A 14,582-nucleotide genomic window follows, 5' to 3' on the forward strand; every position below is an offset into this window, starting at 1 on the left:
GTGGAGAACAGTTTGGAGGTTCCTCCAAAAACTAAATATTGAGCTACCATATGATCCAGCAATCCCACTGCTGAGCATATACCCAAAAGAAAGAAAATCAGTGTACCAAAGACATATCTGCGCTCTTATATTTGTGACAGCACTGTTTACAATAGTTAAGATCTAGAAGCAACCTAAGTGTCCAGCAACAGATGACTGGATAAACAATATACGAAATGGAGTACTATTCAGCCATAGAAAAGAATGGGATTCAGTCATTTGCAACAACATGGATGGAATAAGAGATCATTATGTTAAGTGAAATAAACCAGGCACAGAAAGACAAACATCACATGTTCTTACTTTGTGGGATCTAGAAAAATCAAATCCATTGAACTCATGAACACAGAATGTAGAAGGATGGTTACTAGAGCTAGGAAGGGTAGTGAGGGGTGGGGGAGAGGTGGGGATGGTTAATGGGTATAAAAAAATTAAAAGAATGAATAAGACCTACTATTTGATAGCACAATAGGGTGACTATAGCCAATAATAATTATATATTTTAAAATAAGGAACATAATTGTATTATTTAGAACACAAAGGGTAAATGCTTGAGGGGATGGACACCCCATTCTCCATGATGTGCTTATTTCACATGACATGCTTGTATCAAAATATCTCATGTATGCTATATATGTATATATCTACTATGTATCCACATTTTTGAAAATAATTTTTAAAATTTAAAAATAAAATAAAATAAGCAGATCCTTATGCCCTAATCACTGTTGCCTGGCGCTGATAATAACAATAAAGAAACACTATCATGAAATAGTTAATTGCTACTTTTAGGCTTAGAACAGCTAAGAGAGTAACATATGTTATTAGATGTGCAACCCATATTCTTTAAAAAAAAAAAAGATATTTACTACTGTTGCAGATGCTATGCTAATAGTTAATGATAAAGAAGAAAATCAAACTAGAAACCATGTTTCTATAGCCAGTCAATATAAACTGATCGAAAACAAGTAAAATTCAAGGTTTTTAAGAAAAATTTAAAACCAGTGGTAAAAACCTAGTAAACTACTTGTTTGAAATATTTTTTCTAAAGCCAAACTGTCCTATAAATTCTTTCTTAAAACCCAAAGTGACTAATAATTTATACAGTTGGATATTTTTATTTAACATGTAAAACCAGGAATTAATATACTGACCTGTAGTAAAAGGTTCGGTGAGAGGACCTAGAGTTGTTCCTAAAAAGGAAAACAGAAATGTGAATTTTTCCAACCTCAAGGAAAAAATACTAGAGAGATTGTTCTGCTGTCGTGTAGTTTTCAATATAGAGTAATTTGTAATATATTTAGTGTTTAGAGTTAATAATAAATTTCTATTTCATTTTTAAAATAGTGACATATATGATGTACTTTCCAATGTATATATACACACACATACACATATGCTGAATTCTACTAAATACAAAGTAAATGGAATGTATATCAACAATGGCAATAAATTCTCTGTTAAGCAGAGGCTGATTTTTGCAGTTTATGGTTTCTTCAACATTTCTCAGCTTCTGGTTGTCTGCAGCTTGGATATTTTTATATTGAGTAACACTTAGTCTATAAGGACTTGGAGGGAAAAGGAGAAATATTTTTTAAAATTTATATTTATGATTTGATATAGCAGGTTTATAAAAATAAATTTGAATTTACCCTAAACAGCTGTTGTGGATTATCAGTGAACTCCTGAAGGAAGAGGCCATGTTTTACCTTTGTATTCCCAATGCCTGCCCATTGCCAGGGATGTGATAAAACTCATCAAATGTTTATTGAGGGCCTGTGCACTTAAAAATACGCCTTTATTAATTTGAGGTTTTCATAAATAATAAATAGTCAGGTATTTTCTCTATTTCAGTGTTAATTTTCATTGAAAAATCCATGGAAATCCATTGCTTACTTTATGTAAACAATACCATTTTGCAATTTTATAGTGTTTTGGAACTTCAAAAAAAGAAGGAGAGAAACAAACTTCTCACACAATCTATTTGATCCTCACTCCTCGTCCAGCCACACTGGTCTTTCTATCTTTTCTACCTGCTGTTTGCAGTTCTCTGTACTTGGAACATGGTTCTTTCCTCCTCTTCTCCTATTTGAGCTTTCATTGGTCAGTTCTCAACTCAATCATCTTTTCTTCAGTCTTTCCTGAGCTCCTTGACTGGATTAAATCCCTTCCCTCTCATCCCATGCCCTTTTAGGTACTCCATAGCTCTTGTGTTGATGTAAGTTTCCATTTGTTTTTGTAATTACTTAATTGATATCCATACTCCTGACTAGTCTGTAGGCTTTATAAAGGCAGAAACCACATCAATTTTATTCACTTTAGTATCTCCAAGGCCTATAAGAGTGCCTAGCACATAATAAGAGCTTGATAAGTATTTGTTCATAGACTGAATGAATGAATGGAGTAAAAATATTTTACCCATTTTTCTTATAGAGAATGGGGCTCAGAAAAGTTGAGTGATTTGTTCAAGATCACACTGCTGGTTAGTGACAAAACTAGGACTCAAATGTTAAGTCACCCAGTAATCAGGACTGTGACCTATACTGCTTTTTATGTTATTCTGCCTGTGTGTATCACACATCACCTCTTGCACTTTTCAAGTTTTCTTAATTACCCATTCATCTTGTTAATGGAAATATTAAAAATTAGACTAGAAATTGTAGAACACAATATCAAGTAAACAATAAAATATCCTGTCTCCCCAAATTTCTTTACAGAATGTATATTTAAATAAGTATGGTAAGTAGTTTAAGAAAAAGTTTTTGTGACAGTTCTCAAGAGCTGACAAGGTTTAGTTAAGAATTTTCAAAATCAGTATCACACAGACTCCACCAACTGACCAAATCAGATCTTAATATCTTTTCTCACTAATGAGCACAATAGTTGGACATTTGAATCAAAGTATCTTGCTGATCTAATTGCAAGAATAGCATGGAAAGATTGTTATGCCATGATCCACAGAGACTATCAAGATTAGAATGATGTGGAAGAATAGATAGACCGTAATATTCCCAAAGATTTTGGTGCAGATTCCATTTCCCAGTATTGATTTAAACTTTATGGAATTCCAGTGATCCAGTTTGAGCACTTTCAAATTGAAGACGATTACATTTAATTAAAAGCAGCATTATCATGTGGAATAAAATCAAATCTCCAATATTTACACATCTAAATAAATATGCTCTAATCAACATGGATTCAAGAACACAGTTGCACATCGTAGGTGGTAGTGCGCTGATCATCACTATTTTTACCATATGCACAGAAGAACATATTTATAGGCCTTTCCTTATAATTGATGTTGCTGAGATGGCAACATGCTCACGTGCATTTCGAGGACCGATCTTTAATCAGGGTCATAGAATTATCTAAACTAGGCACAGATTGGAGTGCATACCAGTCAGGCTACTATGATATAGCTCCTTTTTCCCATGAATGAATTTCAGAAGATGTAATCTGAAATTATTGATACAGCAATAAAAGTAGGCATAAGCCTTTGCTGACAGGAATACATGAGAACTCACTTTTCTTCTGGGTTTAATTACCAAAACTGATAGAGACAGCATTCCCGTTCTCATTAATTTTTACATCCATAACCACTACAGTTTCAACTGATTTTTCCATTACTTGCAAATGAACATACATGCTGGAAGTACTTGATACTGTCAATTATATGCATCAGCTTCTTTGTGGACAAGACGCAAATAGTAATAGGAGGAGCTGCCTTTACCAAAACACTAAAAGCTCTGCATGCCTACATGGTAGTATGATACTCCACCCTAAAAACTTTTCCAAGTGGCTTTCTCCACTTGTGTTTCACCTCGTTGTAAACTTAATATAAAGTCTTTTAATTAATTTTTTAGCTACCACTAAGTTTTTAAATTACTTCTAAGAATCGTTTTAATTTTTACAAGGAAAAAATATTTTGGCATTTTTTTCATTGGATTTTATTTTACTTAAAATACATGTCTGAAAGATAAGCTTCAGGAGTATCCATAACATTTCCCCTTATAAACAACAAATTCGGTACTGCAGAGCTATAGCTTTTGCAAAAATATCTTATTCTGAAAAAATTTAAAAATTCATAAAATTGACTTTAATTCAGGAAGCAGTATGTTTCGGATTAGTAACCGAAAAAGTATTAAACTCATTCACCTAGTTAATTATTCCTTATAAAATTCACCAATAATAAAGTTGCCTTTACTGAATACTTACTATGTATTACACTAAGCTGCACTATCACATTTACTGTTTTCTCAAATCTTTCCATGTAGAGATTATTATTAGTTCCCACTTCACAGATGAGAACACTTAAACCTCAGGCTGCTTGAGGGACTTAAAACAGGGTCAAACTTTAAGGGGAGGGATTCAAATTCTTATTTCTCGAATTCCACATTCCACTATACTCATCTACCTCCCTTTGCCTGATGCGATTCTGTTTTTTTATGATTGATGCTATTTTATAATAAGCACATTGTATAAACAAAATTTATATATAACTTAACAGTGATAACATTCTAAGATTTTGAATTTTTGAGCAAATATGCATTTTAACAGATTATATTGTTGTGTAACAGAAACCCACTTTTAAATTATATGTCAGTATCATACATACTCATTCAAAAAGGGGATTTTTTGTTTTAATATAAACCTACTAAACAACCTATGATTTTAACGTAAGTCCCAATTTGAAATCAGAATCTGTAATTACATGTTGCTACTTCAATAACTGATTTAAATTAAATTCAACGTCATCCTCTTCTTTAAACATGGAAACACAGGGGCATTAGGACTGGAGTCTAGGAAATATGTTCTGAATTTTAATTATCTCTGCAACTTATTAGCAAGTAACCTTGAATGTATAACTTAACCTCTTTGTGTTTCCATTTATTCATTTGTAAATAGGGGGAAATGATGGCATCACTTCAGGGAATTTTCTGTATCAAATCAGATAGTATATGCCACATACGTAGAGTAGCGCTCAGTAAATATTAGCTCTCTATCAAGATCAGTCAATCTAAAGAGGAAAAGCACCATAACTGCATAATTTTTCTTCTAAAAATAGCATGTTTATTAGAATGGTTAGTTAGGCATCTCTCAGGGTATTTTAGCCCTTTGAAAGCATTCACTGTATGGAAAAGAAAATTGATACAGAAAGCATGTGGAGAAATTAAAGTTTGCATATTGCTTCCCTTTCACTTTAGAGTTTTCTGTGATGTGTTTCTAAACTCCTCAAAAGTTACCCTTTACTTCTATGCTATTTACCTCAACAAAAAAGTTAAGATCTATTGAACAATGAAGTCATACCTTGTCTTCTATTCAGTACTTATCCAGAGAACAAGTTAGTGGCAAAAACCTGCACTCCCTAGCCCACTGCCCCACTGAGACTCTTTTAAAAATAAATCTTACCTTTGTGTTCAATAATTATAGGTTTTTATGTTTAATTGATTCATTTTAAGACAAAGCAAAAAGTAAAAGTAGGAAAGTTTTAACTAAGTTAATTTATCCCACTTATCATATTGGTTCTGCTCAAAAGCACTAATATATTATCCAAAATGAAATGGGTTCCCATGTCCAAGAAACAAATCCTTTCATTTATTATAGATAGCTCATGGAAAGGCAATACATATTTGAAATGAAGTGTCTTCTTAGTTATATTATACCTGAATATAACCTTTTACTTTTCAATCTCTATTTAAATATCTTTGGTTTATGCATACTATATTTTGAAAGAAACAAACAAACAAAAAAACCCTTTGCTAGTGATGATGTCCAAACATTTATTTTAAAATAAAACAAATGTGGGATTCATTGTTCTCATCACTGATCAAGTGAGGCTTACCACTAGAAGACTTAAAAACAAAAATCATTTTGTAGTTATGGATTCATCACAATTTGTCAATTCCACTTTTACGCCACCATTGTCAGTAAAAGAAATAGGATGCATCTTTCAAGCCTACAATTTGTGCAAGACAATTGCCTACAAAAGACCTTTATTTCTTTTAAAAAGAATTCCATAAGTAAACAATTTAAACTGTTTTGTTTTCACAATGGCATAATGTTTATTGGATGAATTTAGAAAGAAAAAGTGTAAAAAGAAAAAATAAGTTGGTATCTCTTAAAGGAAAATGTTTTATTCTTACATGAAAAATGAAAAATAATAGATGTGACTTTTTTTCCTTTGGAGCTCCAAAATAAAAATATCAGTAAACACCTATCTAGCACTTTCTGGGTTTCTTCTGATTACCATCCTCACTTTATATAAATGATCATGATTCCTCGGTCATAAGAAAATCGGCATGTCATCTCTTAGTTGTTAAAATTCAGAAATATCACGTTTTATTTTGAATAGTTTGTACTCAGTCCAAGTCCCTAGCACAAGTTGAAGTAGACTGTTTATGATTTCCAGTTAATTGAATCAACAAAGATGGCCAACTGGTATGCTCCAAGCTCTCAAGTAACAGATTTAAAGGAAAACTAAGTTAATCATTATTTGAATGATTTCTAAATGCCCATCTGTATAGTATGATATGGTCATAGCCTCAGAAAAGATAAGGAACTAAGAATCACCTCTAATTCTTACCACTGATCATTATTTTTAATTGAAATTTGATACATCTAACTAAAATTTAATTAAAGTTTTGTATGCTTCAGTTTATCTGGAAAATTAGCACTTCCTAATCTGTTCCAGCAACAAGATAAGCCACACATACATTATTAATAAATGCTGGGAATATATTATTAATTTGATAATCAATGTTTTCTGTACCTTGGGATTACTTGACTAAGTTTATTTGAAACACATACATTTTGTGGCACAATTGGAAAATTTTAATATGAGGGAAAAAATAAACATTTTTATACTTCTTTGTCTCCTGATTTTAGAATGATGTTGACTACGGTTTCTGGCTTTCAAGGATAACAAGGAAAAGAAAACCAATCCTGACTTCTCTCTAGATCATGCCAGAAAGTCCTTTTCCTTCTGATCCTTATAACCCTGAAAATGTTACTTAAGCTCTTTGCATTTCCTCACCTATAAAATGATGAGGTGAGGAGGACTGTGCAGAATAACAATCAGAGGATTCAGATTTAATGAGATGCTGAATGAAAAATATTTAATATAATGACTAGAATGAGGTAAATCCTCAATAAAAGTCATTTTAGGATATCTTTCAATAAAATACTAACATAGCATTTTGTTAATTATTAATATTATACTTACAGAGCATGAAATATCTACCAGAATTTCAGGGAAATTAAATAAAACATTAGGATTCAGTAAGGCAAAGCACAAAAGTCATAAATAATGCCAAATGAATTCAGGGAAAAAATCACCCAGGTAATCTTTCCTATAATTCAACTCTGCATTTGATTTATAATTTTTAAAATGCTGCCATGAAGATGATTGATAAGATTTTTATAGTGTTTTACAGTAAATGAGACAAAATATTACATCTAAAACTTAATCAGTTGCTCACAAAAACCCTGTCAGGGTAATCTACTTATGTTCTTCTGTTTTCCATGGACAGTTTGCTTGCTACAGTACAAAGTGGTTGACAAAACTGAATATTACATTCAAAACTAGGTGTTTGAAATGAAAATATATATATATATATATAAGCTAGAAAAATCAAACCACTTTTAATAGTTTTAGGTAAGTATTGTGATATAGGATATAGATATCATCATCATGATACTGAAGAAATAGATGAAATTGTTATCTAAGCTGCTTATGATTCACGCATATCTATGCAGTTCATCAAATCAAGGAAAAAATTATTTCTTTAAATGATCACAAGATTCAAAAGTTTTAATAGCTGATGAACGACTTTGACTAAAGGAGAACTTAGTAACTGAACCAAATTAATCACCTTTGAAACAGAACCAGGCTGAGAATTAGGGATGCAGTCCACTGCTTGCGACTGAGGGTAATATGTAACTAGAAAATTACTCTGCAGTGTGTAAGAAATAATTCAAAAAACCATTGGGATGAAACTGTTATTGGTCTTCGGAAATGAATTTATGATTACAGACTGAAGAAGAACATTTGTGAAATGTGTCAGGCTTTCTGAGATTTACATTGAAAGAGCCAGTAATGCTTTGTGTTGCTAATGGTATCCAACATAAGAGAAAGTTTGACAGGAAGTAGCATGCTGTTTTCGGCAGTTTTAATAATATTGTGCACCGATGGCTGATGCTTTAAGCTATACATATATTTACTCCTTTAATATAAAAATATATTGATTAAAAAATAACTCAGACAATACTTAGATTTAGAAAATGTTTTAAATTATAGTCATAATTCTATGTTATGATATCAATTTATAATTCAATAATAGTCTTGGTTTTACACTCTATCTTTGTATAGAAGATTAGCTCTAATGAGTGAAATGTATGAACTGTCGGATTTGCCAGTATAACTAATATCTAATAAATTGTTTAACCTTCACCAGAAATTCTGCGCTAAAATTCTAAACCTGAGTTCTAAATTTTCCACGGGGAGAAAGAAGAGTTGTTTATTCACTCCGTAAATACTGAATGCGAACTATTCTGTACCTTGCCATTAGGTACAATTGGGAATACAAGGATGGCGAAGCATGGTCTGCGACTTGAAGGAATGTATTCATTTAAGACTGGATAAATTAATAAATAACAAAGAAAGAGAAATAGTGCTAAGTTGGGGGTAAAGACCGTAAGTATAGAAAAGTGAGTATGTGAAAAATAGCGCAGAGTTGGAAGGGAGAAATCTATGGATGATTTTCTCAAACACATAGGCTCTAGAAAGAAATGACATACATTACGCATGTGAATCTTCAATTGAGCAAAACTGACATCTTTTTAATTGCATAATTAATTAGTTTAAAGAAAAGAAGGTGACTATCATATATTAAAAACAACAATAACGTGTAGAGTCACAGTGCTAAATTGTCTGTTAGCCATTGTTTTCAAATTCTTTTTTTTCTCATATTTTCATTTTCATTAAAGACACTGAAGCATACTCAATGGATTTTTAAATTTAGGTGGAAAGATAAAATAGCAAACTAAACTAGGGAAACTGTTTGGATGGTCCGAAGGAAAATTCAAACCCAAATATTTTTAATGTGTAATCAAACTGATGTTGATTCCAATATTTAAGTTGTTCAAGGTTTCAGATACAAACCTTTATTCAAAACTTCATTTTTCACTTATGGATTTTCTGATTTACCTACCTGTTGTTTCACTGCTTGATGTTGTAATTGCTGGAATGGATGCTGCTGAATTTGAGAAAACAATGGAAAAACTAAGTTTTATGTGCAGGGAAAATTATACTTCCAAGAACATCTATGGTCATATGTAAAATGGATCAACTAGAAATGACTGTATCAGACAAAAAAATCATCATATAGGTGAATAGAAGCCCAAATATTAGTTTTAAAATTTATAGGCCTTGAGTAAAAGGTCAAAACCTTATCATTTGGTATAATGCTTTTTTTCCCCAAAAGCTTTCTCTAAAAAATTCTTTTTTAAAAAAGAAACTTTGTCTATTTCTTCTAAAAATGTCATTGCAAAGATATAATACTGCAAAGGAAGGTTTGGGTGTTTTTAAAAATCCCCCATTGATTAAGTTGTGGCTTAGAGGTTACAGCTTACCTGTGCTTGGGCCACCGGTAACCAGTGTAATTGCTATGCAAAGAAGAAGACAAATATTTGGAAATGAACATTAAACTCGTATTGAAAGATGAAGTTAACCATATCTATTTAAACATGTTTTGAGATCTCCAGAATGCAAATAAATGATTAAATGTAACAGTTAAGTTCACTTATCAGATGTTTACACATTTCAATATACTTTTGTACTCCACTAGCTACTGTTTTAACGATAAAGCATCCAATTAAAGTTAAAATTTTCTTGATGTTAATAAAAGAAATTGTAAATTACTTTCAAGGAATTTAACATAGAATTTTCTGACATAGCCACTTCCTCCACATCAGTAGTATGTAGAATGTTCTTAGGACAGACAACCTTTGAAAAGGGAAGATGTTCTTTACTAATGTTACAATTACATACAGACCTCCTACTTGGCATGGGCCTTTAGCAAATACATAAACGGAGAATGAAAAATTTGAAAAAAGGGCCATGATTCCTGAACTAAAAATTATCTTTGCTGCTCACTTAGGAGCTATAAAAATAATTAGCACTTTTTAACTTATTTACCTGCTCCGGTGCTTAATATGGTGGTAGCTGTTGTAGTGGAAACTGTTTAGGAAACACAATATTTATGAAAATAAATTAATTGAATAATTTTTGCTTGGAAATATAGTTCAAGAAACCAGTTGTCGTAAACTAAAATTAAAATTTCTGAAACGTGTACAGATGTTAAGTGACAAAATAATTTTTTATTTATATCAATACAAATAACACCATATATTTATGTACGTCCACCAAAAATAACTATTTCCTGTTATTATCACTTAACCAAAATCCCATAGGAACTTTATAAGGTCTCTTTATGGGCCAATAATAACTTAAAGGAATGTGGTTCAGAACCCTGACATGTGATAACTTCACTTCAGATAAGTGACCAAAAATAACTAAAATTTAACTAGCATTTTACAGCAGGCTGCATAACTTTAAAGAAATTGTCAAAGCCTAAGGTTTCCTATTTTCTGTACTATCTCTTAATTTATACTACCCACCTCCAAGTATCAATCAACAGGAAATAAAATCCCAATTTATATCACACAAGGCAGGAATATGTAAGTGTACTACAGCAACTCAAAGTGTACTTATATTGCCAAGAAGTTAAATGTCCCAAAACTAACATCCAGCATCCTCCTGAGTAAACATAATTGTAATGCTCTGGGTGGGTGATGGTTCAAGCCTATAATCCCAATGCTTTGGAAGCAGTGAGCTATGATCATGCCACTGCACTCTAGCCTGGGCAGCAGAACAAGACCATGTCTCTACAAAAATAAAAAATTAGCCAGGTATGGCAGCACATGCCTATGGTTCAAGCTACTCGGGAGGTTGAGATGGGAGGAGCACATGAGCCTAGGCAATAGAGGCTGCAGTGCACTGTGATCGCACCATTGCACTCCAGCCTGGGCAACAAAGTGAGACCTTGCCTCAAAACAAGAAAGAAAGCAAGACAGGAAGCAAGAAAGCAGGCAAGGAAGGAAGGAGGGAGGGAGGAAAGAAGGAAGGAAGGAAGGAAGGAAGGAAGGAAGGAAGGAAGGAAGGAAGGAAGGAAGGAAAGAAGGAAGGAAGGAACGAAGGATGGATGGAAGGAAGGAAGGATGGAAGGAAATAATTTTTTATTTCTGTTTTCAAATCATCCTCCAGCATGATGATGGTTTTAAAATATTTACTTCACAGAAGGCAACATTTACTTCTACTTCATCCACTTATTCAATTATTATCTAAAAATATCAAGCTTTGGATGATGATATTTAACTAATATGCAGTTAAAATATTAATGAATTAATAACATAAATATTAACTAATAATACCTATTGTATGTTTAATCATATTCCTAACTTAATTAATAGAAATATAATGAAATGATATTCTGACATATTTCTAGTAACTGTTCAGTTTAATTTAAAATTTTTATATCAGCAGATTTACCATCATACCTTTTACTGGCATAGATTGAAGTGAAACCATAAAGGATTAGCTACACAAATAAATCAGAAATACAACATTTAAAATATAATGATGATTTTACCTGCAAATGTTGAATTGGTAGGAGCAGTTTCTGAAATAATCATACATTACTGTTATTGACAGGAATTTTTATATCTTGAAAAAATTCTACAACTCAATTTGTCTATAAGTCATGTCTCTTTTTATTTTACTTCTTGCAATTCCTAATATAAAAAGGAGTAGCTCACGTATTCTTTTGAAGGTTTTTGAGATTTATTATTAAGATGTGTGTTGTGGCCAGGTGCAATGGCTCATGCCCATCCATAATCCCAACACTTTGGGAGGCCAAGGCAGGTGGATCACCCGAGGTTAGGAGTTCGAGACCAGCCTGGCCAACAGGGTGAAACCCCATTTCTACTAAAAATATAAAAATTAGCTGGGTGTGGTGGCAGGTGCCTGTAATCCCAGCTACCCGGGAGGCTGAGGCAGAAGAATCACTTGAACCAGGGAGGTGGAGGTTGCAGTGAGAGATATGTGTTGCTCACGAACAATCCTTCAGTTATTTAATTCATTCTATATTGATTCTCATCTTCTATTCCTTCCCTTCATTAAACTGTTTTCACTGACTCCTCACTCCCTCAATTCCCAGAATCTACAGTTAGGCAGGGGCATGTATGCAGTAGGTGCACCCCCTGAGTATCAGCCATGGCCCCATCTGACAGTTGTTCAGCATATCTTGGCAGCACTGGTTTCCAACAGCGACTCACCATGGATAATCGCTCTGGGATGGAATTGTACCAGTCCTCGGAGGGACAGCCTAATGCATTAAGTCCCTGCCCTTCTGGTGATTGGTCTAAAAAAGATTCCCAGCCCCTCCTCTGATTTTTCATAAATCAATTAGTGTAAAATTTAATGACTTACCACTGCACACCAACTGCCCTGCAATACAGTAGCTGAAAGTTAAATTTAGAAAGAAAAAAAGAAAGAATTGGAAAATTTGACTCTTATTTGCATACAGCTCACAAATTTAAAACAATGACTTGTCTGATTGAAAACAAACAAAACCAAATAGAAGTAAATATTTGTTTCCCCAAAAGAATACTATTGATTCAAATTGCTTGTTTTTCCATGTGCTGCTATACCCAATCGTTTCACTGAGGAGCTCTGGGCACCTGAAGAAATGGTGTACAGGTGACCCTTAAAGGTAGTTCTTACATAGTCAATTTCAAACACGATGTTATTTGATGGCCGTGGTGACCTACTATGACCCTGTCAATTTGCTTCCATGTAACTGTTTGAAAGCCTGTGAACATAATCTTACATTTATAGAATTAAAACTCTTTTCCCCTAAAACTACACAATGACATTTTCTGTCCTGTGTTCTGCATTATTAAGTATAAGATTACACAAACCATTTGTTGACATGTGAATTGTCTGAAAATAAAAATAACTAACATAACTGATATAAAGTGAAGCTAAAGCTGGCCTTCTCATTTAGAAATGGCAGGATCAAAAATTATAGATATATACATGTATACATAACATATATATTATTAACATAATATATTCATACATATATTTGGTTTTTCTCCTAAATGAAAAGGCAAAAGTCAAAATTGCTCATTGAAAAGTTAGTAGAGAATATACCATGTTCTTCCACAATTATCTTCAATCACTCCCCCTGCTGGTATGACATCATTATAGAAACAGCTGCACTCAGATAAACCGACACATTTCATGGTGTTCTCATCCAGGTAAGGAGCACTATCTGGGCACTTAGCATAACAACCTGTGTGTAAAAATACCCACAGTTCATCTCTATCTACTGAAACACATTATACTGTATATTATATATTTGTAAAATTACTTAAATGATGCCATGAAGTGAAGTAGATAATAGCAAAACAACATCACACTCATAATGAAAATATATAAATAAAAGAAGGTTCAGATTTTCTTGCAGTGAAATGTCAAACTAAGAACTTACAGATTTTGGTTGATTTATTTTTTTCTAAAATGATTCTTAAAGTAATTTTAAATGATTTGCTACTTTCATAATGGGTGTGATGCTGTAACATAAAACAGGCTCTGGTAAATACACATCTTGAAATGTGAATGCCAGTTTCAAATATCTGTCTTTGCAACAGTAGGTAAAGATACAGAAGTCATAGCAAAATAGGCTAAAAGTACGCCAAAGGATTTAACACAGATGTGACTTTTGGAAAAGTTTCATGTTATCCTGTTTTCTTGCCCGTTCTTTGTTTCTCTCTAAAATATATAATGCTAAGAATAAAATGCTGCTTAAGTGTGAGATACAGTTAATTATTACGGTAATTATACTACTCAAGCAAGACTGTACTATATGTTGCATTCTGAAACTGCATTCACACTAAACAACATTGTCTAATCAAAGATATAAAGAGTGACAATAGGATCAGAGTGCTGTCTCCCATCCCCCACTAAGCTTATGTTTAGAGAAAATGTTTCTAATGTAGAAACATTAATGTCATAATAAAGATAACTATTCATTAAATTACGAAATGTTAGACACGAAATTGGGAGAAACAATCCTTTCCAGTTAAGATGAATATCATTTGCACTACTTTATGGATATTCTTAAAGTATGTCTTACCTTCTAAAAGTGAAGAAAATTTCTGGCCAACGAGCTGATCTTTGCATGTTTTTGCAGTCACTGTGCCACAAGGTTCATAATGCCATCTGCATTCCCCAGGCGCATTGTAGTAATCACAGTAGACAGCTGTAATTGAATTATATTAAATTACTTTCATTCATTATATGACAATTTTCACCTTTCATTTTCCAAAGCATTTTAACAAGGGATTTGGGATGATATTAATAATAAACATATCTAAAGTATATCAGGTCTTATCAAGTTCCTTTGGCTTTATCTAAACTG

General features: G+C 32.6%; 1 protein-coding gene across 1 annotated transcript in view; it reads right to left on the reverse strand.

Annotated features, from left to right (window-relative positions):
* MUC19 (mucin 19, oligomeric) overlaps positions 1-14,582 on the reverse strand; it is a 188,144-nt gene that overhangs the window by 118,303 nt on the left and 55,259 nt on the right. The window contains exons 38-45 of the mRNA XM_063785772.1: positions 14,298-14,423; positions 13,313-13,454; positions 12,587-12,618; positions 11,748-11,777; positions 10,235-10,276; positions 9,670-9,702; positions 9,249-9,293; positions 1,194-1,232 (exon numbers count right to left, since the gene is read on the reverse strand). Coding sequence (XP_063641842.1) covers positions 1,194-1,232; positions 9,249-9,293; positions 9,670-9,702; positions 10,235-10,276; positions 11,748-11,777; positions 12,587-12,618; positions 13,313-13,454; positions 14,298-14,423 — 489 coding nt within the window. The remainder of the gene's footprint in view (positions 1-1,193; positions 1,233-9,248; positions 9,294-9,669; positions 9,703-10,234; positions 10,277-11,747; positions 11,778-12,586; positions 12,619-13,312; positions 13,455-14,297; positions 14,424-14,582) is intronic.

Source organism: Pan troglodytes, chromosome 10 (assembly GCF_028858775.2).
Source record: "Pan troglodytes isolate AG18354 chromosome 10, NHGRI_mPanTro3-v2.0_pri, whole genome shotgun sequence".
Taxonomy (NCBI): Eukaryota; Metazoa; Chordata; class Mammalia; order Primates; family Hominidae; genus Pan; species Pan troglodytes.